The following is a 27998-nucleotide window of genomic DNA, read 5'->3' on the forward strand; positions in this document are numbered from 1 at the left end:
GAGAGCAGCGAGGGACAGGGGCAGCCATGGCGGCCGAGCGGGCCCGGGGGCGGCGGCGGCGGCGGCGCGGGCGGTGCTGAGGGGCCGCGGGGCCGGCCGGGCCCGCCACGGGCGCCATGAGCCAGAGTGGCGGGGCCGCCGGCGAGAGCGGCGAGCCGGAGGCCAAGGTGCTGCACACCAAGCGGCTGTACCGGTGAGCAGAGGGGACGGAGTGGCCGAGAAGGGGAGGGGGCTAGGGAACACCGGAGGGACCCGGTGTCGGCAAGGGGCCGGGGCGGCTCCAGATGAGGCTGGGGAGGGCCAGAGCGGAGGGGGCCGGGAGGTTACTCAGGGCCACGGGGAAAGGTCTGCGGAGGGAGGGTAACAGGGGGTGCCCGAGGAGAGCAGAGAGAGAATGGAACTGGGCAGGGTCCGGCGGGGACTGGGGGTGTTGGGAGGGAAGGGGATTGGGGCGAGGGAGGTTGGGCGAGGTTGGAGAGCACCAGGGTGAAGGGGTTGCCGGGATATAGGGAAGACAGAGGGAAAGGAGATGGGCGAGCTGTCAGGGAAGGATTCGGGGGACTGGGGAAGGAGATGGCGGAATCGAGGTAATAGGGATTAACGGGGTGTGGGAGGGGTCCCTCTTGAATCCAGGGGAGACTGGGGGAACGAGGGCAAAGGGGACCGGAGGGATGTCCATAGAAGATGGGGAAAGGAGATGATGGAATTTAGGGAAGACTGAAGGGAAGAAGTTGTGGAGAAATCCGGGGAAAGGATGCAGTGCAAAGGGAGAGGAGAAGGAAGAGGTTTAGGGAAGAGCGGGAAAAGGGAATGTGGAAAAGGGAGCTGTATGAAATCCAGAGGGGATAAGTGACACATAGAGGGGTAGCATTGGGGAAAAGGAATCTGGTGGTTCCAGAGCAGATAAATCAGACCAAGGGATGGTGGGGGAAGGAGCTGTGGGAGATCCAAGCAAGATGGGAGAATGGAGAGATGGAGGAAGGAGATAGGTGTGAGAGTAAGAAGAGGGTCAGGAGTAAGGGGACACCCATGGTGATGAGTAAGGACATGGGTGATGGAAATAGGAGTTCTGTGGGATTCAGGAACGATGATGGGGGCTGAGCGGAAAGGGGTTGTTGGGATACAATGGGATAAGGGTGAGATGTGGGGTCATCCAGGTATAGTGGGTTAGGAGAGTGTATCCCTGGCTTTGGCAGTAGGCAGGGATTACGTGAGAAGTGCTGGAGAAGAGGATGTGATGAGCAGGAATGTGAGCCGGGGCACTTTGCTGTTTGTGGAGGGCAGGACAGCTCCAGCTGCAGATCTTTCCAGTTATGCACTCCCTGGGACTCTGGTCCTACATTTCCACATGATACATTGGAAATGGCATCAGAGAACAGGACTGGGGCACTCCTGCTGGCCTTGGTGATCTCAGGCTCCCTCTGCTCTGCTCATGACTTGTTTTGTGAGGACAGCCCAGAAATTGTTTGTTTCTGGTTCAGGTTCCCTGTCAGTGCAACAGATCCACAGGAGTTTCAGCAGAAGCTCTGGGTCTCAAACATGAGCAAAGTGATGGAGACAAGAGATTAATTTTACTTGGAAGTCCATTTCTTTTTGTCTTGGTGACAGTGGCTGTGTCCTTTCACCTCGTGGGACCTCACTGCCCCCCTCTACAGCAGGGCAGGGCTTTGCCTCCTGCTTGGGCCACTGGCAGGATCTGTCCCCAGGAATCCCCACCAGTAACTGCAGGTTTGGGTGGTGGTTATTTCTCTGTTTCCACAATGTGCTTGGTGCAAGCATGTTCCTGCACTTTGGAGATTCAGGGGATTGCTTTTCTTGGTGCAAGGTCAGAAGTGAGACTCAGTGGCTCAATGTGCTGGAGGTATGGGCTGCATGGTCCTACCTGGAGCACTTCGGGCTGTGGAGCTCTGTGTCTGCTGCCATGCTGAGACACCTGCAGTGATCTTAACCACGTCAGCTAGAGGCTGAGCTGGAGCAGCAGAGTGGTGTGCCTACCCAAGGAGTGCGGGACAGTGCTGGAGAGGATGTGCAGGATGACTGTGCTTCTGCCTGCAAACCAGAACATGTTTCGTTGAAACCATCCTTGTCATGGTTCAAGACCTCTTCTGCTTTATTTTCCTGGTGCTCAGCTCATCTGTCAAGTGGAACCTCACATTCTGCTGCAGCCGGCAAGAGAACGGCCCGTGGCCAGATGAGGGATTGTCATCCTGGCAAGGGAGGGGTTGTTTTCTGTTTGAATTTGTATATAATATGTATATTATATATTATTATATATTATTATATAATATATATATTATATATAATATGTATATATATGTATATTTGAATAAGGCATGTGATTGCGCTAGAGCATTTTTACAGCAGAAAAAGAACCACCCCCCTCCTGCAGGGACAGCTCTTCTTTATCTGGGAGAAAGCATTGTGATTTTAGCATGGGATTTATAGTACCTGCAGTGGCCACAGATTTCCGTCTCTGTAGCTGATAATTCTCTGAAGACACTTGGCATTGACAAGTTCCCACCTTAACAGTCTCCTGTCAGTTCTTCTCTGTTTCAGCCTGAAGTGGGGTTGCGTGAAGTGCCCTCCAAGCAGGCTGTTGTGTGGTGACTGTGGTCTCTGAGAACTCATGACTGTCGCACTAAGTGGCGCCTTTGAGTCACAGATGCATGAGTGTCACAGTCCCAGCTCTAAACTGTGATCCCATGGTATCAGCATTATGCTTGATGGTTATTGTGCTTTATCGAGCTGTCCCTGAGCTATTGATGAGGTTCAGCACTAATGATGCTGAGAGTCCCTGGATTAGTTTCACTGCAGCATTCAGAATTGTGGTGTGATTTGTTCACAGCTACAAACTTTTGAGTGCTTGAAATTTACACACAGTGTTGGGATCCTTCCTCCAGGAGGAGGGTCTTGGGCAATGATTCACCAAGTACTTTTTTGCATAGCTCAGAGGTTTGGAGGTCACTTGCTCTGTCTTTTGGGTGGCTTTCAGGGGAGAAAACCTTGGAAAAAATTTCCTCTTTCAGTCTGGGTTTGAATATCTGTTATCTGTCACTGAGGGAACTTTAGGAGTTTAACCAGTGAAGATGAGAAGTTTTGGCAAATGAGAGACTTGTGTTGCCTTCTTTCGTAGGCAAGTTGGTAAGGAAACCGGAATTGGTGGAGGTTTGATTCTTACAGCATTAAAACTTACACCATCAAAACAGTAGTTGTTAGAATTCAATCCATTTTTTAAATCACAGCATTTAAGACATTTAAATTAATCTGAGTGTAGGTATAGCAGGTTTAATTGCTGAGGTTGCCAGTGTGTCCAGAGACATTTCTGATTTTGTGACTGTAGAAATAATAGACATATTTGATCAGACTGGCAATGGTAAGTGATGATTAAACCACTGTTCTTCATAAAAATGCCTATAATGTGTGTGACTCTGCTTTTTTCTGCATTCCATAACCTTTCTTCACATAGAGTGCAAAAAGGACATGAGTGACTGGTGTAGTGGTACAGGGCAGTGTGCTGACAGTGGAACTGAATAGGCCAGTGTGATTCTTTGCAGACACCTCTGATCTTCAGTGGTCCAAGTTGACCTGCTATCCTGAAACTCTTGGTTCTGTGCTCTCATGCAGGGCAGTGGTTGAGGCTGTGCACCGGCTGGATCTCATCCTTGGCAATAAGGCAGCTTATCAGGACGTGTTCAAACCAGAGAACATCAGCTTGAGGAACAAGTAAGTTGGGCAGCGTGTTTGTGCTTTGTGTTTGGCTGGGGAAAATCCATGTGAAGCAACACGTGGAGCTTTTGAATCTGCAGTTTTAATGTTTATTTGGTTTGTAGTGCACCTGTTGACCTGTGGTCTTTCCAGGTTTTAGAAGCAGAGGCTGAATTTCAGGCCTGTATTTTAGCAGCACAGTCCATTTCTGGAGGCTTTCCTGGATGTCACTGATATAAATAAATTGTCTTTATGTTGGCCAGTTCCTTCCTTGTAGGGAAAATTGTGGGGCAGAAATTTCTTACAAGAGTGTAAAATCTTTTATCAGGTTTTGGGATTGCTGAGCAAGGATTATTATTCTTACTAATTTTTTAAGCTGTGAAGCCAATTCTTGTCATTACTGCACTTCAGGAAGTCACTGATGGCCAGCTGAGCCCAGAGGGCACTGTTTTAAGTGTGTGGCTTTTCCTGGTGCTCTTTCATGGGTGTGATCCAGGCTGTGCCATCACCAGATGGCCTGGCTCAGCCATTGTAATGAATTCAGATTTTCCTCCTGTGTGCTTCTTTAGTGGCAGTAGTGTTGGAGGCTGCAGCAACTCACTGAGAATGCTTTGCTCTCTGTCCCAGGCTGCGGGAGCTGTGTGTGAAGCTGATGTTCCTGCATCCAGTGGATTATGGAAGAAAAGCAGAAGAACTGCTCTGGAGAAAGGTTTACTATGAAGTTATCCAGCTCATTAAAACAAATAAAAAGGCAGGTATCTATGGCTCTGGTATGAGAAGGCCTCTGGCTGTGCAGTGGATGAGGCAAAGTTTAAAGCTTCATTTGCTTGGAGAAGCTGTGGTCTGAGCCCAGGGTTGGAAGCTGGGCATTCTCAAATTCCTATGCAGCTGCCCTGTGCCTTTGTCTGGCAGTGGGCAGGTAAGTACTAAAGATGCTGTTGAGAGACCTGCCATTGCAGAAGGCATTTCAACAAAATTTGCTTATTTTTTGTGTTCCCCTCTTCATAAGACAGATCTCTCCAGGTAGAGTGATTGCTTTAAGAGGCTTTATCAATGCTGATTGTTTTTATAAGAGCCGATCACTGGAAGGTCCTCAGTGCTCTCTGATGCCATGAGCTCTCCTGGCTTTCTAGGGGTCTGGGTGCATTTAAGGTGCTCTAACCATATACTTTGATTTTATTTATTTGTTTTTTGCAAGTATTTCTCCTTGATGTTGACTCTTAGGAAATACCACTAGAAGGAACACTGTTGAGCAGGAGGAGGAACAGAGCTGTGCAAAACTAACAGCAAGAGCTACCACAGTCTTGCTTCACACTCAGTACAGCTTGGGTACCCAGCCTAAACTGTGTCCCGTGCTGCATTAACGTGCTCCTTTTCCTTCTCCCAGCACATCCACAGCCGCAGCACCCTGGAGTGCGCATACCGCACTCACCTGGTGGCTGGCATAGGATTTTACCAGCACCTTCTGCTCTACATCCAGTCTCACTATCAGCTGGAGTTGCAGTGTTGCATCGACTGGACACACGTAACGGACCCACTCATAGGTTTGTGCTCAAGGTGTTTGGTTCACGGGCAAGGCTGAATCCCCCACAGGTGACATCCCCTTGTACTCGTCTGTCTTTGTTTCAGCATTCAAGGGAATTTTTTTTCCCTGATTTTTTTATATTATTTTTTATTTTTTAATAATGCTAAATTAGGGAAGAAAGAAGAGTTTTTAATAGGAAGAAAACAATGTGAGAAAATTCTTTAGTAAAAGTGTTTGGTGATGGAAGAGCACTGCTGGCTGTATAGAATGTTTTTAAAAGCTTAGTTAAAGCAGACGGGGAACAGGTTCTTGAAATCAACAGATTTCTGTCTGTGCTCTCTTCACTGCATGATTTAAAACAGATTTTGAATCCTGGACTGAGAGCACAGGAAGGCTCTGTAGTTCACGTTAGCTGGCCTGTGTGACTTCTGCATGCCTTAGGTGCAGGGAAATCTGAAATACTGTACCTGTTAGGGGAGGAAAATAAGAGTATTTACAGTGCCTGAAACAGACTGCCTGTGCATTCACATCCTAGATTGTCTTGTCTGTACTCATTTTCCTACAGTTGTACTCAGTGGCCAACGTGTTTATGTTGTCGGGGGTGTCCAGGTGAGAAATGGAGCCTCTGTTTTGTGAGCTGTATTAGCAAGGGTTTAACTGGTGTGCTTAAAGTTGGCAGGGGACAGGACAACAACACCTGGCTAAGGGAAGTTAGTGTCTTTAGCAAAAGAAGGTTTTACTTGCTGGGATCCTACTCTTAGTTCTGAGAAATTATGGTATCACTGTTGGTTTCAAAACGTTGGCTTTAAAAGGCAGATGTTCTTGGCAACTGTTGCTTTTGGAAATGTATCTCAGTATTATGGAATTATCAATATGTACATTCCAGGTGGGTTTATACCCTGAGGGGTGATTGCATATGAAGGGCTTTTCATTTAAAAGGATGCTGCAGGTGAGCATGTAACTGGAGAGTAGAGATGTAACTTCTAGATCTAGATCTATCTAGAAAGATGGATCTGAAAGGATGTCATGTAAGATAGGGGTGGACACAGCTTGATGGTTATATGAATGGGAGCAAGAGGATTTAAGGCTGTGTATTGGTACAATGTGGCTTGTACAATGCCTATTGGTAAGTGGGAACAGCTACTCACTGGTCACTGCAGCCTCTAGATTTCATGTCCACCCTTTTAGCCTCAGCCAGGAGGGAAGCAGAGTGCAGACTGGGTTGGTCTTCAAAATCTTCTTTGGGATTCCTGCTTGAGGGAACTTTCTCCTCCAGAAGGTGTGAGTCCTTGGCAGTAGGAAGACTGAAGCCAGCCTGAGTCCATGATGCTGGTGGCCCAGCAGCAGCGGACGCTCCCTGGAGGGGATATGCCTTTGCCTCCTGGTCTCTGGCTGAACTGTGGCCCTGTTGGCTGAGGAGGAGGTGGGATGTGGTCTTCCCAGGAACTGAGTCACGTTTGATGACTTCAGTTAGTTCAGATCAGCTGGCTACAGCCTTCCTCTGTTGCTCTTGACACTTTCTACTGCCTGAATTGTTATAAGTTTAGTATAGAATGGATAAGACTGTTTTGTTCAGAAAGGACCTACAGTTGTCTAATCCAACTGCTTGAGCATCTCAGGGCTGACCAGGAGTTAAAACATGTTGTCAAGGACATTGTCCAAATGCCTCTTAAAAACTGACTGGCCTGAGGCATTGACCAGCTCTCTAGGAAACCCATTCCAGGGTTTGACCACCCTCTGGTAAGGAGTGGCTTCCTCATGTCCTGTCTAAACCTCTTTTGATGCATCATTCATCATCTAAATTGAACCATGTCCATGTGTCCTATCACTGTATGCCAAGAAGAGACTGGTACCTTCCGCTCCTCAGGAAGCTACAGAGAGCAATGAGGTATTCTCCAGCCTCCTCCAACTTAGACAAACCTGAAGCCTGTGGCCTCTCCTGTCCCAGGCTGTGCCTTCTAGACCTGTCACCAGCTTGGTTGCTGTTCTGAACCCACTGCAAAGGCACTGTTGTCCAGAGACAGTTCTCCCTAACTCCAGCTGCCCTGCCTACAGCACAGATTTCTGTCCTAGTTTTCGCTTGTTTAACTTCTTCCCTTTTTGCCTGGTCAGTCCTAAGTCTACATCTTGGTCCTGAGACAATGAGTTTGTTTCCACCTACAGTGTTGGAGAGTCTCTGTCCCCACTGTGTGTTGCTTGCCAGTGCCAGTGCTCAGAGTTTGTTCTGACTTCTAGGAATGTGTGCCTGCTCCCATAAAGGCCTCATTAGCCATGCTAATGAAATCAGCCTTATTACTTGTGTTCAATGCTGTGTTAATGTGATCACACGATCATATATATACAAGAATTGACCTTTGTTCTCTCACATGAGGGCAGATGAAGCCAGGTCTCTGTAGGAGACCTTAGAGACGTGATGACATTTATTTCAGTGATTGTTGGTGGTGTGGTGACACACACTGCCCCCATCACAAGGGAATTTAGGTGAGTGGGTGAACAGCAGAGTCTGGAAGTATTTTTCTGCATTTATTTTCTACGTTTTGACAAGAGTGACCCAGTGCTGCTCTACAAGATGGCACAGCTGGCAGTGAGGTCTGACTGTGGGGGATTTGATTTGGGTGTCTTGGGCAGAGGCATGGGTGGCTTGAGTGTCTTCCCAGCAGCCTCCACACAGTCGTCTGAGTTATTCTGTGTTTGCTCATAGGCTGCAAGAAACCTGTGTCTGCGTCAGAGAAGGAGATGGAGTGGGCACAGATGGCCTGTCACCGATGTCTGGTTTATCTGGGAGATCTAGGTAAGGACAGCATTGTATCTCAGGGCAGCCTTTAAAATGGGAAAAGATGCTGCCTGTACTGTGTGAGTACTGTACAGCAGCCTGTACTCTTGCTGTTGTGCACTAGTCAAAGTTACTTGCAGATTCTTTTTCCCTCTGACACCTTTGTCACAGACTGGTTTAAGCTGAAATCCTCATGGCTGAACTGCGACAAGCTGCAGGAGCTTTTTATTTGGTCAGGTAGATGAGAAGTTTGTTGCTGATAAGTAGCTGTAGCCATAGCTCTGAGGGTGGAGGCCTTTGCTCTTATTTACATTGTTTCAACAGTATGAGGGATCAAATAGAGTTCGGTTCATACTGCTTTGTTGTGGTTTACGAAGCGACTTCCATCAGCACCAGTGGGACTGAAAATCAGATTTAGGCAATATTGTGCATTAGTCCAGAGCTTTGCCACTGCAAAGCCTCAGGTTTTTGTCATTGTGCCTGGCTGTGTGGCATCCTTTTTATAGCAGGCATGACTCTCCCACAGTCACAACCTCCTGAAGGGGTGTGTGCTAAGTGTGTCAGCTTCTTGATTGTAAACATGTGGGAGTAAAAGGCAGGGAGAAAACGTGGCTGTGTGGAAAGCAGCTTTTAGAAGTGTGGTGCAGGTGCATGTGTCTGACACTGCAGCCTCCAAGCTGGTGAAAGCTGTTTGCCATTAGTGTTGCATATGAATCAGCCAAAGAATGGCATTGCAAATAAATGTCTTGTGGGGGTAGTAGGAATGACTTACCTGAGTGGTGGGAGAGAAGTCTGCTCAGCTTTTCACAGTGCTGTCACCAAAATACCTACATTTGTCAAAAAAAAAAACCTAAAAAAAAGAGAAAATAAATGAAGTTCAGTCTAGCCACAGTCAGGCATTTTATTAAATCAGCTGATTGATTTAGATTTCACACCCTGCTGTACTAGAATATAGTCTGGGGTACAGGAAAATGGAACACAACTAAGTTACTTCAAGGACAGATGAATCAGCACTTAACACATAAAGCAGAACATTTTCCTTTTGTTCATGTGATGCTGCAAGTGTGGCAGGCTCTGTCTGCCCTTGGCTGGAAAGGGCAGGAGTTGTGGTGTGTGGTGTGAGCAGGTGAAAGAAAAGTGTTTCAGACAGCCCTGGCAAACCCTGTGTGTTTCAGTGTTTGCCAAGAGCAGCTCTTTGGTGGATTTGTTGACTTGGCCAAGTATTTCAAGTTTTGCAGTATTTTTAATAGGGAAACTATTAAAACTCTGCAACAGACGCTGCCTTTGGGTTTCTGATGCATGGTGTGTGGTTTCCTTTCAGCTCGCTATCAGAATGAGCTGGCAGGTGTGGACACGGAGCTGCTGGCTGAGCGATTTTACTATCAAGCCCTTTCTGTTGCACCACAAATTGGTGAGTGACTTACCATGAGTTTATAGTTATTAAAATCATGTTGCTGTAACATAAAGACAATGTAGTACTACACTGGTTAGATTTATATTCTGCAGCTGAGAGAGGACTGGTTTTATCCTCTGGTTTATTCTCTGCTTCCTTTGAGAACTTCTCTTGCTGGCAAGCCAAACAGAGGAGTTAAAGCCAGGGTGCTCTTTGCCAGTGACCTCACCATACTCATCTGAGAGGCTCAGACTTCCCTTGCTGTGGTGATGTTGTACCTGTGGGCTAAGGGCAGATCCAGCTCTCCATTGCCAGAAGCAGGGCATTATCAGTCACCTTCCCCTTATACCCATGAAAAAAATCTCATGTGCTGCTTCCTCCTTTGGAAGTGCCTTCTTCTGGGAACATATCAGGGCTGGAGTAGAGGGCCTGTCATACCTTAGTGTGGTTCCGGCCCAATGTTCTTGATACACTGTCTTTGCAGAGTTCTCACTGACCTGTTTGAGAGGCTATTCCCAAATAAAAGTGGCAAAGGTTTATGCACCACAGGAGCTGGAATAGAGCTCTCAGATGCTGATAAGATGATGTCTCCATCAGGAGGTATGGAGTCAAGTCCACACTGCTTTTAATACAAAGGAGGAGGCATTGTTTGTTTTTCTCTCTTACATAGATAACTGGCACGAGGTGGGATTATCTAAAAGCTCTGTAAAATGGAAGACAAACCCTGGATAGTGGAAGGATTGAGTAGTCCAGGCCTTTGTACTGCAGCTTTACTACTCCTTGTGTCTCCTGGCTTGTCTCCTTTGTGGAAATGTAGTGAAAGGGAAAGGATCTACTTTCTAGCCAGGACCATTGTAGAATTCTGAGTGAATTCCATTGCCCTTCCTGACAGGAATGCCCTTCAACCAACTGGGGACGTTGGCAGGGAGCAAATACTACAATGTGGAAGCGACCTACTGCTACTTACGCTGGTGAGTTCCTGCAGATACAGATGTCCTGGGCATCAGAAACCACGCCCTGCTGCTGTGGGTGCCAAATCTTCTTCTCCTTACTTTGAACTTGGCACTGTTTTTAGCAAATTAATTTTAGGGCAAGGGAAGGAGATGAGTTTGGTTTGCCCTTGTGTTGGACTGGTAGTAATGAGAGCAAGCCTCCGTCAAACCAAACCATTGTACTGGTTACTAATCACCTGTGCAGAGCTGCACCTGGAGGGCTTTGCCCAAGTCCTTGTGTGAGCTGCAGAGTCAGGCTGGAAATGGGTTGGAGGGAGGCACCCTGTGGTGTGAGCTGGGTGGAATTCCTGGCTTGAAGGTGCTGGTTTGTGTAAGCTGGGCAGGTGGAAGCTGTGAGGCAACTGAAGTGCAGTTTGCGGCCATTGGTGGGAGTTTAGTTGCCCAGCATGTTTGGACAGCAGCACTGGGTACCATCCTCATACCTTGGTGCCTGAATAACTTGCTAGTGAGTTAAAGCCATAAAATGTGAGTGGCCTTGTGGAGAAGTAACTTTCAGTGTGTCCTGTTTTGGTGCTTTAGCATCCAGTCTGAGGTGTCTTTCGAAGGTGCCTATGGGAACCTGAAGCGGCTATATGACAAAGCAGCCAAGATGTATCATCAGCTGAAGAAATGTGAAACCAGGAAGTTGTCTCCAAGCAAGAAACGGTAAGAAGGGAAAGAAAAGGAGAGATGCAGGCTGAGAGTTTGCAGTGCCACTAGTGTATGCTCTGATTTGAGAGTAGTGTCTTTGTGGAAGTGGAGCTGGTAGATGGGTCATTCAGCGTGGTGACTGTTCCCAGAATTTTGGGAGCCCCACTCTAGACCCCATTCTTGCTCTCTTGGGTCATAATTTCAGGAGAAAGGCTAAATGCTGGCCAAGCATAGAGTTTGCATTGAGAGATTTTCTCACTCTTCCCTGGAGTCAGGCACTGTTTATGAGGGTTGGGGCACATTAGTGAAAGTTGGCCGTGTATAAACTGTCTTCTTTCCAATTTCATCAGAATGGGCTTTTCAGTTGAGACCTGATTTACCTGTTAATAGAGGTCTGTCAGCCCAGCCCATCTCTGTGATGGGGCACCTGCTTTACAGTGTTTTCTCCTCCATCTTTTTAGAGGAAAAGACATTAAGAGGTTGCTGGTGAGCTTCATGTACCTGCAGAGTCTTTTGCAGCCAAAGAGCAGGTAAGGTTATGGTAGATTATATCTTCTATTGATAAGTCACAGTAGCAGGCACTCGGAGTTGGAAGGGATGGTTTCCTGTAGGATGACAGTGCTTGTGCTAAGGCTTTCTGCCAAAAGCCCCAAGACTGGACTATCTGTGCATGGAGCATGAAGATTGTGTTTCCAGGGGAGGCTGAAATACGAAGGGCTAAATACTTTGTGACTTGTCTAAATAAAGCCAGCCTGTGAGTGCGTGTTGAGCTCCTGAGCCTTGCAGCTGTCTCTGTGCTGTCGCTGTGCCTTTGCTGTTTGCTTACCCTGTGCAGTCATCAGATGCTTTTTCCTGGCAAGCCCTGTATTCAGGCTGATGGGACAGCAAAAATTTGCTGTCCACACATGTGGGGCTGTTCACTGCACTTGGAAGTCTGTAACCAAAACACCTTCAAAGAAACACCAAAACCTGTTTGGGTTAGAATAAATGGGAAGCTCTGTATACCTGTGTGATTTTGGGCTTTTAGATTTTTTTACTGGATTTTTTCTGTCTCTGCTGGGAGTTTTTCAGGTGATTTTAAATACACCTCCTACTGCTTGAAACAGAATAGGTGTTTTAAAGGGCTTAGATGCAAGCTGCAGTTAAATTTGTCATGGAATGGTCTAGGTTGGAAGAGACCTTCTTGGGGTCCAGTACTTCCCCAAAGTAGTGTTCACTGTGAAAGTAGATGCATATGTGAAGTTGGATGAGAGCCTCAGAGCCTCATCACATTGAGTTTTGACTGGATCCAGGGACAGAAATCCTACACCTTTTTGGTCTCCTTTCCAGTGTTTGATCACCTTTACCATAGAATTTTTTTCTCCTTGCATCTAATCTCATTTTTATTTTCTATAGCATGTTTTCTAGCATAATTTCTCTTCTTTTTGCTGTGCACTTCTAAGAAGAGTCTTATTCGGTCCTTTGTAATCACCTGTTTGGCATCTGGAAACAGAAGACACCCCCACATGCCATCAGTCTTTCAGGCTGAACAAACTTGATTCTCTTTGCCTCTTCTCATACATGATGTTTTCTGTTCCTCTGCTGAGTTAAATCCAGTTTGTTAGTGTGTTTTTGTTTGGTGCTTTTTTTGTCCTGTGAACCCGAAGACCAGATACAGTGCTCCAGATGGCACTTTGTGACTGCTAAATGGAGAAGGAGAACATATCCTCAACCTCATGCATCCCAGTATGGGATTGGCTTTCCAATACTGCCTTAGACTGAGGTGGAACTACAAGGCTCCTCTAATATCCACTCGACATGTATTTAGCACTTAGGAAATTTGGGAATTACTTCAGTTTCCCAAGCATACTTTCCACTAAAAAGGCTTTGGTGGAAGTTTCACAGGCAGGTCTGTTTTGTAACTAGGAGTCTCCCACAGCCCATTGGATTGATCTCATGGATGCTTCCTGTGAAGGACTGAATAGCTGTGGAGGATTTTGGAATATTTTGGGCTGCAAGAGAGACATGGGAGGAGGAAAAACTGAGTCCCATGTGTGTGGCAGTGTAATACTTTGCACTAAGCAGTGCACCTAGAACTTTTGCCCCCTTAAGCATTTAAGTGTCTTGTGTATCTTAATGGCCACTGCTGAGTTCCCAGGGGAAAATTAATCTGGTTTTTGGTGATCCATCTCAATGTATTGTTTGTCTTTAGTTTAGCAGCTTTAAAGAGGAGAACATAATCTGATTAATGTCACTTACTTCCCATAGCTCTTGTTACCTGCAGTCTATTCCTTGGTGCTTCATCCTGCCTAGTGCTAAAGGACAGCCTGCTGCCAGTTATGGTTCAGTTTCTGGGCAGACATGCCAGGAGCATGAGTCTTGAGTTAATAATTCTTATTTATTTTTTCACTCTTTTTAAGCTCTTTGGATTCTGAGCTGACATCTCTCTGCCAGTCTGTGCTGGAAGATTTCAACCTATGCTTGTTCTACCTGCCCTCTCCTCCTAACCTGAGCTCAACTACTGAAGATGAAGAAGAGTATGAGAATGGCTACTCCTTCCTTCCTGATCTCCTGATCTTTCGCATGGTGATCATCTGCCTTATGAGTGTTCACAGCCTCAAGAGGGCAGGTAACCAGTGCTTTGTTTGGAAATTTCATGGTGAACATGAAGCAGCAGTTAGGCTGGAGATGCTGTCTGAACTGGTGTTCATGTTGTGTAGTAGTGCTCACCTCCTCCATCTCATGGTGCTGTCTGGTTGCAGGTTCCAAGCAGTACAGTGCAGCCATTGCCTTCACACTGGCCCTCTTCTCTCATCTGATAAATCACGTCAATATTCGCCTCCAGGCTGAGCTAGAAGAAGGGGAAAATCCTGTCCCAGCCTTTCAGAGTGATGGCACAGGTAAGAGAACAGAGATGGCAGTGCCTGGGTCTCCCAGGTTGCCTGCATACAGGGCTGTCTTTCCCCTTTCTCCCGTTTCTACCCTGGGCATGGGTTTTGTAGTGCACAGGTGCATTGATCTTTTACTTTTGGTCTGGAATCCCTGAAGATGGTTCATGTACTGAATTGTTTCCACTTGGATGCTTTTTCTGAGTACCTGAATCACTGCAGGATGGAAATGTTGCTTTCCTTATAAGGAGTTTGCTTTTTGTATCTCTTGTCAGCTCATTCATCATCTGTTTATCCCAATCTGAGACTTTATTCTCTGTCTCTGTTTGCTGTTGTTTACTGGCTGCTTTCCTCCTCCACTGAGGAGATGATCTGGAGTAAAACACATGGGCTGAAGGAGGCAGAAGGGGACTAAGTGGGGCTGAAGGAGACAGGCCCTCTAAGCATACTTCAATTCTTCTCAGGCAAGGGTGGCTCTTCTGGGGAATTTTTATTAAGCAGCGAATAAAACTGCTAAACCTTTCCCCCCACAAACAGTCCATTTGCAGTAGCTTGCTGAAGGCAGGGTGAGGGAGTTTCTGGTAAAATCAACAATGAATGACCCCTCCTCTGCAGGTTTTGAGGCTGTCATGGTGATCCAGGGCTGCTAGAAAGGCTCCATGCATGTTGGTCAAGACAGGGATTGGGTCAGGTCAGTGTAGTTACAGAGCACATGTCCCTGCCCTGCTTGGTGGGTCACTTGGCTCTTTGACTGTAGAAAGTTGGGGCAGAGAGTTAGAATTCAGCTGTGTTCTGTGCTGGTTTTGCAGCCTTGAGCACTGAGGCTATCTGGTAAGAGAGTGTCCCAGTTTGGTCAGCAGGAATCCCAGCTTCCCCAGGTGCTTTTAGAAAGTGAATCTTTCTTATAGGATTGCTTCCTCTGCGATGGAAGACACTGATGGAAGTGATGGCTGAAGTTTGCAGCCCTGGTTCCCTGGGTCCAGGGCTGGCGAGCAGCAGCCTGTAGAATACACTGTGACTTTAACTTATATTCTTCCTGTAAATGCAGATGACCAGGAGCCACGGGAGCCTGTGAACTCAGTTGAGAAGGAAGCTGAAGCTGAGTTGACCAATCATCAGCCCAGTGAGGAACAGCGGAAGAACGACTGCAAGAAAAGCAAAAAATACTCTCGTCTCTCCTGTCTGCGCCGCCGCCGCCACCCCCAGAAGGTGGATGAGAGTGACCTGAGTGAGGGCTTTGACTCTGACTCCAGCCAGAGCTCCATCAAGGGCAGTGATGGCTCAGAGAGTGGTTCAGAGAAGAGTGATGAGGAAGCAGAAGCTGCTTTTGATGTGGAGACAGATTCCGACATGAACAGCCAAGAATCTCGGTCTGACTTGGAGGACATGGAGGATGAACCGGGTGAGGAGGGAAGCAGCCAAGGCAAAAGTGGGCCCAAAGAGGCCTTAAAAAACTGTGTGGATGGCAGTGGGCTGGGGGACTCCAAGAACCCAAGCATCTCTAAAACTGAGGCTGTGGATCCAGCAGTCAATGGGCCAGCTTCCCTGAGCACTGATGCAAGCATAGCCAGTAATCTCCAGGCCATGTCCACCCAGCTGTTCCAGACCAAACGCTGCTTTCGCTTGGCTCCCACGTTCAGCAACATCCTCCTGAAACCCAACAGTGAACCATCTGCCTTGAAGGACGGGGTAGAGGGCAAGCCATGTGTCAATGGAGATCTGGAGAAGCCCAGCTTGGTAGAGCAAGGTAAGGGCCTTGTTACTGCAATTGTGTGTAGAAACCTGCAAACTACAGCAGTCTGCTAAATTTGCCATTTGCCATGGTGCAAGCTCTCCTTTGGCTAGGTTTGGATGACCACGTTGTCCAAGTAGTGGGCAGGCCTTGGTTTGGACGTTTCATGACAGAGGAGCTTTACTTTTACTGCCCATAATGCAGGAATATGTGCTCTGAGCAAAGGAAACACCTGTGGCCAGCCAGGGTTACCAGAACAACTACTGTTCTGCAGACTGAATTCTGAGCAGCTGCGATAATCACAGGCTGGTTTGTTTGGAACTGACTTTAAAGCCCACATCATTTCATCCTTCTTTTGCTAAGTTGCTCCAAACTACATCCAACCTGTCCTTGAACTCTTCAGGGATCGAGCAGCCACAGCTTCTCTTGGCAACCTGTGCCAGAGCTTCACAACCCTCACAGGGAACCATTTCTACCTGATACCACATCTAAATTTACCTTCCTTCAATTTAAAGCCATCCCCCCTTGTCCCATCCAGGACCTTGTCAAAGTCCCTCACCAGCTCTCTTGGAACCCCTTTAGGCAGTGGAAGGAGCTCTGAGATCTCCTTGGAGCCTTTACTTCTCTAAGCTGAACACCCCCAGCTCTCCCAGCCTGAGTAAAGGGAATGCAGCCCCTGGATTATTTCCATGGCCTTCTCTGGACTCACTCCAGCAGCTCCACATCCTTTCTGTGCTGGGGACCCCAGAGCTGGAGGCAGCTCTGTAGGGGGGCGGTCTCAGCTCTCAGGGCGGAATCCCCCCCTTCACATGCTGCGCACACTGTTGGGGATGTGCCCAGAACAGTGTTTGGCTTCAGGGCCCCCAGTACACATTGCCACAGCATGGTGAGCTTGTCAACCCATCCCCCTAAATTCTCAGGGCTGCCCTCCATCCTGCTCCTCCAGCCTGTGTTTGTGCTTGGGGTTGCCCCAATACAGGTGCAACTTTTCTCCTTGCCCTTGCTATTCCTTCTGGGGTTGGCACAGACACACCTTTCCTGCCTGTCCAGGTTCCTCCGGTGCCATCACTGCCCTCCAATGTGTGACCCCACCACACAGCTCAGTGTTGTCAGCAAACTGGCTGATGGTGCACTTGATCTCACTGTTTGTGACACCAGCAAAGATGTTAAAAAGTGCTGGTCCCAACCCCTGAGGATTCCCTTCATCACTGCTGTCCACTTGGATATTGAGCTGTTGGCTGCAGCTCTTTAACTATGACTATCCAGCCCAAGTCATTGTCCACTAAGAGGTCTATCCATCAAATCCATGTCTCTCCGGTTAAGAGACAAGGATATTGTGCAGGACAGTGTCAAACCCAGGTAGATGAGGTTAGTTGCTCTTCCCTTATCCTCCACTGCTGCAACCCCACTGTAGAAGGCAAATGAATTTTTCAGGCACGATTTACTATAGTGAAGTCATTTTGGATATAGAGGATAATTCCAGCAGGTATTAAAGGTTGCATCTTCCCTTTTCCCTTTGTGAAATATCTAATCAGACACTTACTATTGCTTCTGGTGAAAGACAGGGCAGATGGAGGACAAGAAGTTCTTCATGGGATGACAGATCTTCAGCCCAATGCTGATGTAGAAGTTTGTGTGGAAGATGTGACCCAAGTGCATGTGAGAGCTGTTGAGGGCCTCTCTGTGACCCCCCGAATGTGCCTCACTGATTGTTCCATGCTGAACCCCTGGGGGATGCACAGCATGGTGGAGCTGCTATGTCTCCATTACCACTCAGATAACACAAATGAGTGATGATCTGGGCAAAAACAGCTGGAAAGGGAGATCTGATAAAGTACAGGGAATTGTTTATATTTCACATAAAACTACACGGACCTGTTCAGTCTTGTTTTTCATTCCTCCCAGCTTCCCTGGAACAAGGAAACATTCTACGTCCTGCTGCCAAATCCAGCTGGCCTACAGCACTGGCAAGATTCAGGCTTTGCTTGGGCCAGCATTTGAAGACACAGTATTAGATCACATTAGTGTTGACTGGCTCCTGGCACTGCTCCATGGCCACATGAAAGAGATGGGGTGTAAGGGAAGAAACAAATGGGCTTTGGTCTGTTTAACTCCTTCCCTCAGTAGTTATCTTGCTGTTGCAGTTCCAGGAACGTGTGGCCACAATACCTTTACAGGTGTAGAAAATGAGAGATGAAATGAGTTCACTGTGTGCTTTTTAGCTTTGAACTCTCCTCATCTGTGCTGTATCCAAACTGCTGTTTCATGGTGTAACACTTGTCAGTGGTGTGTTCTGAATAAATCACCTCCTTTCTTGTGATTCCAAGGGTTTATGGAATGCCCATAGCTGTGCTAATAGGAAGTAATGGTAGCACTTGAAATAAATTAGGGCTGTAGCAAAATGTGTGGTTGATTCCCACCTTCACCTCAGGTCACTCATGTCACACGTGATCCACTGGCAATGGCTTTGAGAGCCTCATGTCTGGAGAATTAGAGGAGCGCAAAGAATATGTTCAATATTTAAATTTTCTGACTCATTGGACAGCCCTTGCCACTTCCTTCTCATGCCTGGCTCGAGCTGGGAGCATGCTGTCCACACGGCTCTGTTCCCTGCAGGAACTGCTCTGGTCCTTGTGCCGGAATGTGCACTGTGTCAGCAAGCCTCTTGCAGGCTGCTGCAGAGTTTAGGCATTGGTCAAACCTTCATAGGGAGACTTTAACCCTTGTATCCCAAGAAGGAAGGAAATGCAGGGCTGATACACTCTAGTAACAGCACAGGGGACAGGGACTGTTTTTGTAAAGATATGTGAAGGCACCGAGTATTTCAACTCCACTATTACCAGCCCAGTGCTGTTCTGACATCAGCAGGGTTTGACATCTTGGGGTTTAACAAGCTGCCATCTTGTGGTTGCCTTTGTTTTCCAGATGATGTGTCTGACTCTGAAGAAAGCATTTCAAGTAACAAATCCTGCAGAAATGAGCGATCCCTTCAGGAGAAGTTGGAGATCGTGACCAATGAAGGGCTGCTGCTTACTGTCAAGGTGTTCCTGGACTGGCTGAGGACAAACACAGACCTCATCATTATGTGTGCTCAGGTGGGGATGGTGTTGGGGCTCTCTACAAGGTTGTATCTTGTCAGCTTCCCTGGGTGGGTTGCAGCCATGGCTGCAGTCCTGGGCAGAGGGTGATGTTATGTCCCCCACCAGCTGCATTAAGATAATCTGGACCTAAGAAGGATTGTGAGGGTTACTCTTCATAAAACATTATGAGGGTTGTGAGATGCTAGAAGGCCTAAGCTCCCTAGTTGTATATGTCTGTCTTGACATTTTCTATGGCCTTTTGTGTTCTGTTCCTGCAGAGCTCTCAGAGCCTGTGGAACAGGCTGTCTGTGCTCCTGAATCTTCTGCCTTCTGCTGCAGACCTGCAGGAATCAGGTACTGGAGAAAGAAGTGGCAATGTCATGTTTCACTAGGCTTAGTCATCAGTGATTCCCAGGGTGTGTGAGAGCCCAGGGAGGGAGATTTCCTAGTAGCAGTTTTTATAAGCACAATAGGAAGTAATACATGCATATGTTGTTTTGTTTAAACACTATTCCAGTTAAATACTGTCCCATAGTCTTTAGAATCATATAGAACATCCTGAGTCAGAAGAGACCCTTCCCCCTGGCTCCAGGATTGAGTTCAACTCCTGGGTCTGACAGGACAACTCCAAAAATCACATGCAAAAATGCTATATTAATGTATTAATATGGCTGGCAGCATACTGAAACACTGACACCAGTGTCATCCATGTGTGGCTAACAGGAGTGAAAGTCACTGCCAGTAGCAGGAGTAAGACCGTGATTTTGCCATGGTAATCCTGGAAAATAGTTTCAGAGCTCCAGCTGCTCCAACCTGTGCCTCTTCAGGGCTGAGCCTGAAGTTCCCAATGGTTCATGAGAAGCAGTTTAAACAGGGTTGCTCATCAGCTGGAATAGGTGGGAAAGCTATCCCTCCAAACAGGGGATTTCCCAGAGTCCCTTGGCAGATTGTTTGGGGGAGTTGCTCTTTATATTGTGGGTGGTCCTGTGGTTCCTCCTTAAGCAGGTGCTCACAGAACATGTGTCATTAACACCTCTGCCCATGACTGTTACAGATCATGTGCCTTAAAGCAGTTCCCTTAGCCCCTTCATCAGTCGTTTTGCTCTCCTTGTGCTTCTAGGGCTGGCCCTGTGTGATGAAGTCAAAGATATCCTGAGTGATGCTGAGCTCCCAGACCTGAAGGCCAGCCTGCTGCTCCCTGAAGATGTGGCCCTGCGCAATCTCCCCGCTCTGAAAAATGCACACAAGAGATTTAACTTTGAGCAGGACCGGCCCATTTTCTCAGCAGTAGAGGAGGTGAGTTGGGGTAAATACTGAAAAAAATCAGACCCAAATTGTTGTGTTATGTGGTTCCTTTTCCTAGCTGAAGGCCTGAGCAGAGGTTTATAGAGCAGGTGTGGCAGGATGCTGCTGATGTTTCCTAAGATGTTCTTGGGTTGAGGAAGCCCAGATTGCTGGCACCCCTGAACCTTCTGGCCAGCTGTAGCCTTTCCTGCAGCCCCCTCCTGGAGTCTCTTGACTTTAGAAGAGGTCAGAAACATCCATCAGAACTGGGCATTTAATATCAGTTCCTGCCTTTTTCAAAAGTGTGAGCTGCAGGTCAGCGCTGCCTCAGGCCGCAGCCACCAGCAGCCTGGTTGTGGTGCCTTCTGCTTCTTCACAGTCTGTTGTGCGGATCTGCTGCATCCGGAGCTTTGGCCACTTCATTACCCACTTGCAAAGTGGCATCCTGCAGTTCAACTCAGAGCTTGGGATCTTCATCAGCATAGCACAGTCAGAGCAAGACAACTTGCTGCACCAGGCCCAGGCCCAGTTTCACATGGTGAGTTGGTGGAGGTGAATGAATTCTCTGTACTTGGCTGAGTTTCCTGTAGGTTACTATTAGGTTGCAACTGTAATCACAGACCTCTGGGAGGAGATGAAAGTTCTGTTCTTTAAAGCTATTCCAGTGTCCCCTTTTCACTCTGGAAGTGTTTCTGGAAGTGTATGCTAGTGTCAGCTGGTGTGTTTCCTGCTAGCTGATACGGAAGTTTTGTTTTGCAACTAGGCTGCAGAAGAAGCTCGTCGGAACAGGCTCATGAGAGACATGGCTCAGCTTCGACTGCAGGTATGAGATGGCAGTTCCAGCCTGAAAACCAGCAGGGTAATGGCAGGGCAGGGCAGGGCAGGGCAGGGCAGGGAAGGGAAGGGCAGGGCAGGGCAGGGCAGGGCAGGGAAGGGAAGGGAAGGGGGAAGGGAAGTCTCTGCTCCTGTCCCACACAGAGTCAGTAAGTCCATTCTGCATAGATCGAACTGTAGAATATCTCAAGTTGGAAGGGATCCCATAAGGATCACGAAGTCCAGGTCCTTGCTCCTCACAGAGCTACTTTAAACTGAATGCCCGAAAGTGTTGTTCAGGCACTCTTTGAGCTCTAGCAGGGTTGGTGTAAGAACCACTTTCCTGGGGAGGTACCAGCAACCCACTGGGGGAAGACCTTCTTCCTGATATTCAGCCTGAACCTGCCCTGGTGCAGCAATGAAGCTAAAAATGAAATGTACCATTTCCTCATGTCCTATTGCTAGTCATTGGAGAGAGGAAGTCAGCACCTCGGTCAGCACCTCAGCACTGACCCCCTCGAGGAAGGTGTAGGCTGTGATGAGGTGGTCACCCTCAGCCTTCTCTGCCCCAAGCTGAGCAAACTGAGTGACCTCAACCACCTGAGGCCTTTCACCATCCTGGTCATCCTACTCTGGACTCTAGTATTTTGATGCCCTTTTTATCAAGGTGCCCCAAACTGTTCACAGTACTCAACTGGGGCTGCACTGGGCAGTGCAGAGTGGGACTGTCTCCTCTTGCTGACCCTCTGCTGCATCCACCCGCGTGTTCTGTGTGCTTGGAGATTGGAAAGGCCTGGTGGAGCTTTGCAGGGCAAGTCTTGCCCTGTTTGATGGTCTGTTTCAGCATAAAAGTGAAGTGAGTGTCTTTGCATGTGTGTTTTCAGCTGGAAGTGTCTCAGCTGGAGGGAAGTCTCCAGCAGCCCAAGGCGCAGTCAGCCATGTCTCCTTACCTTGTTCCGGACACCCAGGCCCTCTGCCAGCACCTGGCTCTTGTAAAGCAGTTGGCCACTAGTGGGAGGTTCATAATCATCATCCCTCGAACAGGTATGGGGACTCCACAGCAGGTAACTGGCAGCGGCTGCCTGCCCCTGTCCCTTCCATGCTGGGAGCAGGCCCCAGGGGCCTGGGTGGTGGCTTTCCCTCTTCCTGCTCTTATCCTTGACTTCATCTGGAACCAGTTGCAACACCCTTTTGATGTGTTGCTTTTGGAGCCTGTTCTATGTGTGGCCCATGCCTGGGATTTTGACAGTGTGTCAGAAGAGCTGAGAGGAGAGAGGTCCTGTTCCGCCTCTGCCTCGCCTATGGCAGCTATATATTGGACAGTGTTCTGTAGAATGGGGAGTACTTGACTCCTCTGGATTAGAGTGCAGAGGTAGAACTGTAAACAAGATGGTTTTGGTTTTTTGTTTTTTTTTTTCTGTTAGTTATCGATGGCCTAGACTTCCTGAAAAAGGAGAATGCCGGTGCTAGGGACAGCATTCGGTATCTGGAGGCAGAATTTAAAAAGGGAAACAGGTGAGAGCAGGAGAGGGGTGGGATTTTCCCTTGGTTTTGGAATGGGTGGGCTTTGGGTGGGAGCAGGCTGCAGATCCCTTGGAGCAGAATGAGGAGTGGGCCAAGGAAAAGCCAGACTTGAGGAAGGGGAAGGTGGTGAAGGAGCTGATTCTTCAAATGTGCTGGTAATTGCTGCTCAGCTGCAAAGTGCAGCTGCTTTTGAGCAATGGTGGCGTTGCATCCCTGTTTCTGTATAAACTGGAGCAGTGACCTTTGCCACTGCACTGGGAGTGCTGGAAGAGCTGGATTGTGCATGAGTGCTCTGCAGAAACATAACTGAGAGGACACACTGCATCTCTGAGGCCAGTGTCAGGGCTTAATACATGCAGTACCCTGAGCAGCATGTGGGAATGGTGGTGAGGCAGGGATGTGATTGAAGGGGTTCACAGAGGATTCCTTGCATGGACCTTTGGGTGTTAAATTTGGGTTGGTGGAAGGCCTGCAGCACCCAGAGGAGTGACTGACTTTAGCCTGTGATGGTCTCCATATGAGCTCAGATTGCTTTCTCCACAGGTACATACGTTGCCAGAAAGATGTTGGGAAGAGCTTTGAGAGGCATAAATTGAAGAGACAAGATTTAGATGCCTGGTAAGTTTTCAGCATCTGAAGGTATCTGAGCCTGGTTTGCAGCAGGCAGGTGGCTTTGGGGAGAGGTGTTAGCAGTGGGACCCGTTGTAAAACTTGTTCTATGTGAGTAATAATGAAATTCCTTGGAGATAAGGAAAGCCACCTGTGCATGTTACACAAAGCACTCTATGCTCAAAAGGTCTCAGAAAAGTCCTTAACGGGAACAGGAAAGCAGCCCTGCTTCCCACTTACTGTCCTGAGCAGATGTGGTCTTCCTGCTGACCTTCCCCTGTTTCTCTTTTCTGTCAGGAATCTCTATAAAATACTGGACAGCTGCAAACAATTGACAGTGTCCCAGGGCAGTGGAGAGGATGACACCACGGGAATGGTCACCATCATCACGGGCTTTCAGCTGGAGGACCCGAGCTCGTTCTCGGTGCCCATGCAGGTCAGTAGCTCTAGTCTGGCCAAGCTGAGCCGTTCTGCTTCCTAGCAAGGATATAATAATGACTGGCAAGAGATGTTTCTTTAATAACTGGCCTAGTTTCCTCAAAGTTACTTTATATGTTGAGTATATGTTTATAAATGAATTCCTTATTCCCTCAAGGCTTCTTGATTTTGTCACATAGAGTGTTTTGGGACAGGTGAGAGAACTTAATTTTGTGTTTGTGCAGTCCTCTTGTACCAGAACAACGAGAATTGGGAGGATTTGGCCTTCCAGCTGTGCCAGGCTGCCAGAGAGTCACCAGGCTGGAAATGGCAGCTGTCTTGATGGGGCAAGTTAAAAATTAACCACCTGTTTTATCTGTGTCTGCTTGCAGTCTGCCATCCAGGCAGCCACGAATGCCAACATAGAGATAAAAAATGTTCTGGAGTTCTACAAGCAGTGGAAAGAGATGGGCTGATGGTCAGAAAGGCATCGGGTTGGTGAACCTTTCTCTCCCCCTCTCGCAACGTGCAGCGTCTGAACGAAGGAAACAACAATCTGGGTGACACTTAAGACATGAAGAAGCAGCAACAGCAACAAAAATACCTACCCAAACAAATTAAAAAAAAATCTAATGTGGGCACGCACACTGACACCCTCCACCTGCATCCTGACCAGACGGCTGTGCAGCTCTGATGGCGCCAACTGCTCTGAGAGAGGCCCCTCGGTATGGCCGGGGCAGAGCTCTGCCCTTCTCCCAGTCGGCAGAGATGGGCGAGAGACGGGCAGTCCTTCATCCCCCTCCTTCCTCCCAAAGCTTGCTTGGCCAGCAGAAGCAGGCTGGTGGTTCAAAGCATAGACTTAACTTCAGCAAAATCAAACCAGTGCGGCAGAGACAGAACCCTCCGCCTTGGGAAAGAAGATCCAGAGTGTTTGCTCTTGTTCAGCAATCTGGGGACAGGAAAATGGATAGTATTTCCACCCCCCCACCTCCCCACCCCCCCGCTTTTGAATTAATTATTTTCAAGGTTTTTCCTTTTAACTTTTAGTTTTTATATATATGAATAATATTAAAAAAAAAAGAAAAAAAAGAGGAGTTCCTTTGGGGTTTTGGATACTCTTCCAAAGTCAGAAAGAAAAGGAAACACTGTATTTAAAAGGGGGGGGAAAGCTCTTAATATAATTTTTTTTGTCTTAGAACAAGCATATTTATTTCCTTTCCCAGGCCCCCATGGAGTGGGCTCAGTGCAAAGGGATGTTGGCCTGTGAGGAGGGAGCAGCCCCATTTGCACTCCACTCTCCCTGTGAGCTGCATGCTTCATGAGCAACATGAGTTCAACTGCACTGCTCCAGGGAGGCCACAGGACTCTGTAACTCCATCCCCAGTTTCTCCCACTTTGCATTAGACCTTGGAGAAAAGGAGGAATCTGGCAGAACTGCAAAGAGAGAAGAGCTGGGTGGGATTTATACACCATTAAGGCTTAAATGCTTGGCTTGAGCACTGCAACACTGGGATGGAGCAGATATCTCCAAAGGACCCAAAGCTTCTTTTTCATATTTTCTTTTTTTCCCCACTAAATCTTTCAGTAGGCTATGGAGGAGGAAGGAGAATCTCAAAGCCATTATCTTCTGCTGGTTCAATGCACCACTGCTGCAATGCTGTGCTAGAGATGGTGACAGAGCTGGAGTGTTTGTGTCCCCTTTTCTCATGTCCTTCTGGGCTGGCAGAGGCAGTGCCATGACCGCTGCTGCCCAGGAGCACCGAGCTTACGGACTGTTCCATGCTTTTCGCATCCCAAACAGGAGGGCTGATGCTGCCTGGATGGATGCTGGAAGAGCTGGTTCCCCAGGTGACCTGTGAAGGATCCTGCAGACCTCCATCCTGAGCATCTCATGCAACCTGTGTCTGACACGCTGTCACTTGGCCGCTGTTCGGATATGAAGCTGCAGGTTGCTCGCAGAGCAGCAGCAGAGGGACTGGACAGTCTCTTCATGCTCCCTCTTGTCTCTGTGTGCCCGTGGAACAGACATCTCCATCCACATGAACCAGCAGCAGCTATGCAAGTACAAACCACTGGAGTCTTCTATCTGTCTGTGTTGTCACATGGGCCAGCCAGAAGCTGCTACAGCCAGAGAGTAACATGACAAGTTGAGTCATGTACTCCACTCTGTGCAGGCTCAGACCATGGTGTGTTCTACTGCAGGGGCAGGATGTTCCTTGTTTTCAGGTATAAACTAAAAATACCACCACAAGTACCAGAAGATTAATTTCTATTCCAGTTCCAGCTCCTTTACAGCACAGCAGAAGGAAATGCCAACCTCCATGGTACAGCTGGTCCATCCCTGGAGGCTGATAGGCTGGTTGTGAGGGACAGAGGTTTCCCTGCAGAATCTTCTCTTACAGCTTCTCCTGAAACTCACAGTGCTTTGCTTGGCTAAGCCAAGAAAAGGTCATATTCAGGACAGCAGGTCAGAGACTTCAGCACACCTTGCAGATTCTTGGAGATCTGAGATGGGCTGTAAAGCTCTCAGTCACTTTCCTCCAGTGGTTTTATTTGAAGCCATTTGTTTGTGTAGCTCATTATTTCTGTTCAATGGGGTGGAAAAAGAGAAGGGAATCATCTTGTGGGACTGTTCTTGAGGTGAAACCCTCCTTGTCTGGTGGCGGGGCACAGAGAGTTGGTGTGCTCTGCTTTTTCCTGCTGCTGAAGAAACCCCTGCCTTGTCCTGGCTGCCAAGCACAGCAGAGGAGTCTGGAGGTCACTGCAGGTTGAGCCCAATGTGTCTGTCCCAAGAGCCTCAGTCACCCTTGCACTTGGGGTTGGTGAAGAGAAGCATTGCTGGGCAGTGGTCAAAGCAGTGAGGAGCTGGGGGCAGTCTTCAGCTTCACTCTGGGTAGATCATTCCTTAGATCCTGGCTGGATCTTGAGGGGAGAGAACAGCAGTACAGGTAAAGCAGCAGCCCAGAGGGAATTCCTGTCTCACTGATGGCAAGTGTTTTCAGTTCTTGCAGCTCACACAGCTGTGCAGGGAGCTGGGAGCCAAGTGCTGTGCAGTTGTGTAGGGTGAGGAGGAGCTGTGTTCTGAGTCACTGAGGCTTTGTGTGGGCACAGGATCCAGTTTAAATTTCTGTAACCAGAGGCAATGGGTGGAGCTGCTGTGAGCCCATGTGGGGCCACTTGATGACAGCAGGGGCTGCTCACAGCTATCACTTAGTCTCTGCTCTGGAACCCTGAGGAATTGGTTTAATATTCCAAGGTTTTGTATACCTGGAGGAGAGAAAGAACCCCTCACCATGCAGTGGGGAATCCTGTCTGCCCCCTTGGCACTTTCCATTCTGGGCTGGAGGGGGAGGGATTGTGACCTTTAAAAAGGACACCTGAAAAGGGTCCCTATGCTACCCTCTTCCTCTCCAGAGCACGCAGCTCTGCTTGAGGACCTGGTGGATGGTTTTTAGATTTGCATGCCTGGTCAGAGATACCTGGAGCTGAAAAACTGGCAGGATCTGCAGTGTGGGAGTAGTGTGGCTGCAGAGCAGCCTTGGGGAGATGGCATGTAGTGTCCTCCAGCAAGTGTGGCCTTCTGAGGGGACTCAATGTGTCATCCTCAGGATTGGGGTGAAGGAAGGCACTTCTCTGCCCCCATCCCAGCACTCAGGATGAGCTGGAGTTTCCTCCTTGAACAGATCTGCTCTGTCCAAGGGCCACTGCATTTCTTCCCTGGCATGGTGGTTGCTGATACAAAGTGGGTCTTGGTGTGGAACGGGATGGTCTGTGGGAGGCTCTGTGCAGCCTGTGGCAGCTGTGGTGCTGCAGCAGGGGCTCCCTGAAAGCCCCCCACCCTGTGCATCCTGGTCCATGCCAGAACTGTGAGCTGCCTCATCAGGAGAGCATCAGGCAGGATGGAGACTGTGCAGGCTCTGGCCACAGCCCTTCCATGGAGTTCTGATCCTGCACAAACTCCAGGCTTGCCCCAGAGCAGCTGTAAGCCAGTCTGGTAGTGCGCGCTGTGCTGGGAAGGGGAGCAAACACAAAAACCATCTGAAAACAAGAGTTCTTATGTGTTCTGGTGTGTTTTTTGGGTTTGGTTTTTCTTTCATTACCACCCTGTTGAGCTGTTGGGAGTTTTTGGGATGACCCCATGCTGGGAGAACACAGGTCTGTGGTGGCTGAGGCTGGCTGGGCTGTCCCTAAAACCATGGTAGACAGTCACTGGTGCTTGTTGGGCTTCTGCTCCATGGTTTCATGGGCTGTTCCAAGTGGCTCCTCTGCTCCCATCCTTGCTTGGCTTGAGGCCACCTGCAATGCCTCAGTATTTGTCTCACATCTTCAATTTAGGGCTCTTTTCCTTCTTGGTGTGCAGCAGCACTGGCCAGGCTGGGGACAAAGCAGGCTGGCACCGGGGCCGTGTTGCCAGCTTTGCCACTTGCAGTGAGGGGAGGTTTGAGGCAAGGGACAATCACCTCTCCTCAGCCCTCGTGTGGCACACAGGCTTGCAGAGCCAGGAAGGATCGCTCTCATTGAGGGATGAGGGGATGTGGGGCCCAGCTGGGCAAGGAGGGGCTGGGGCTCCCAGCATATGTCTGACCATGGTCTGAACACAGCAACTGGCTTAATAAAATATCAGATGTTTGTA

At 48.4% G+C, this 27998-nt stretch overlaps 1 protein-coding gene across 2 annotated transcripts; it reads left to right on the top strand.

The window, feature by feature from the left end:
* Nucleotides 1-42: 42 nt before the first annotated feature.
* Nucleotides 43-27998, top strand: SMG5 (SMG5 nonsense mediated mRNA decay factor). Of its 2 annotated transcripts, XM_086865953.1 has the most exons (22): nucleotides 44-193; nucleotides 3625-3723; nucleotides 4333-4456; nucleotides 5093-5249; nucleotides 7932-8021; nucleotides 9325-9414; nucleotides 10289-10367; nucleotides 10929-11054; nucleotides 11501-11569; nucleotides 13439-13647; nucleotides 13781-13918; nucleotides 14955-15653; nucleotides 18564-18733; nucleotides 18997-19072; nucleotides 19839-20014; nucleotides 20382-20540; nucleotides 20766-20825; nucleotides 21700-21859; nucleotides 22240-22330; nucleotides 22883-22957; nucleotides 23246-23384; nucleotides 23758-27998. In XM_086865953.1, exons 1-22 carry the CDS (start codon nucleotides 117-119, stop codon nucleotides 23839-23841), a joined length of 3147 nt encoding a protein of 1048 aa, XP_086722079.1. In that variant the 5' UTR covers nucleotides 44-116; the 3' UTR covers nucleotides 23842-27998. The 2 variants fall into 2 exon arrangements, with proteins under 2 accessions (XP_086722080.1, XP_086722079.1); XM_086865954.1 differs by lacking the exon at nucleotides 11501-11569 and having other exon boundaries at nucleotides 43-193.

Source organism: Cyanistes caeruleus, chromosome 30 (assembly GCF_971803275.1).
Source record: "Cyanistes caeruleus chromosome 30, bCyaCae1.hap1.1, whole genome shotgun sequence".
In the NCBI taxonomy this organism is placed as follows: Eukaryota; Metazoa; Chordata; class Aves; order Passeriformes; family Paridae; genus Cyanistes; species Cyanistes caeruleus.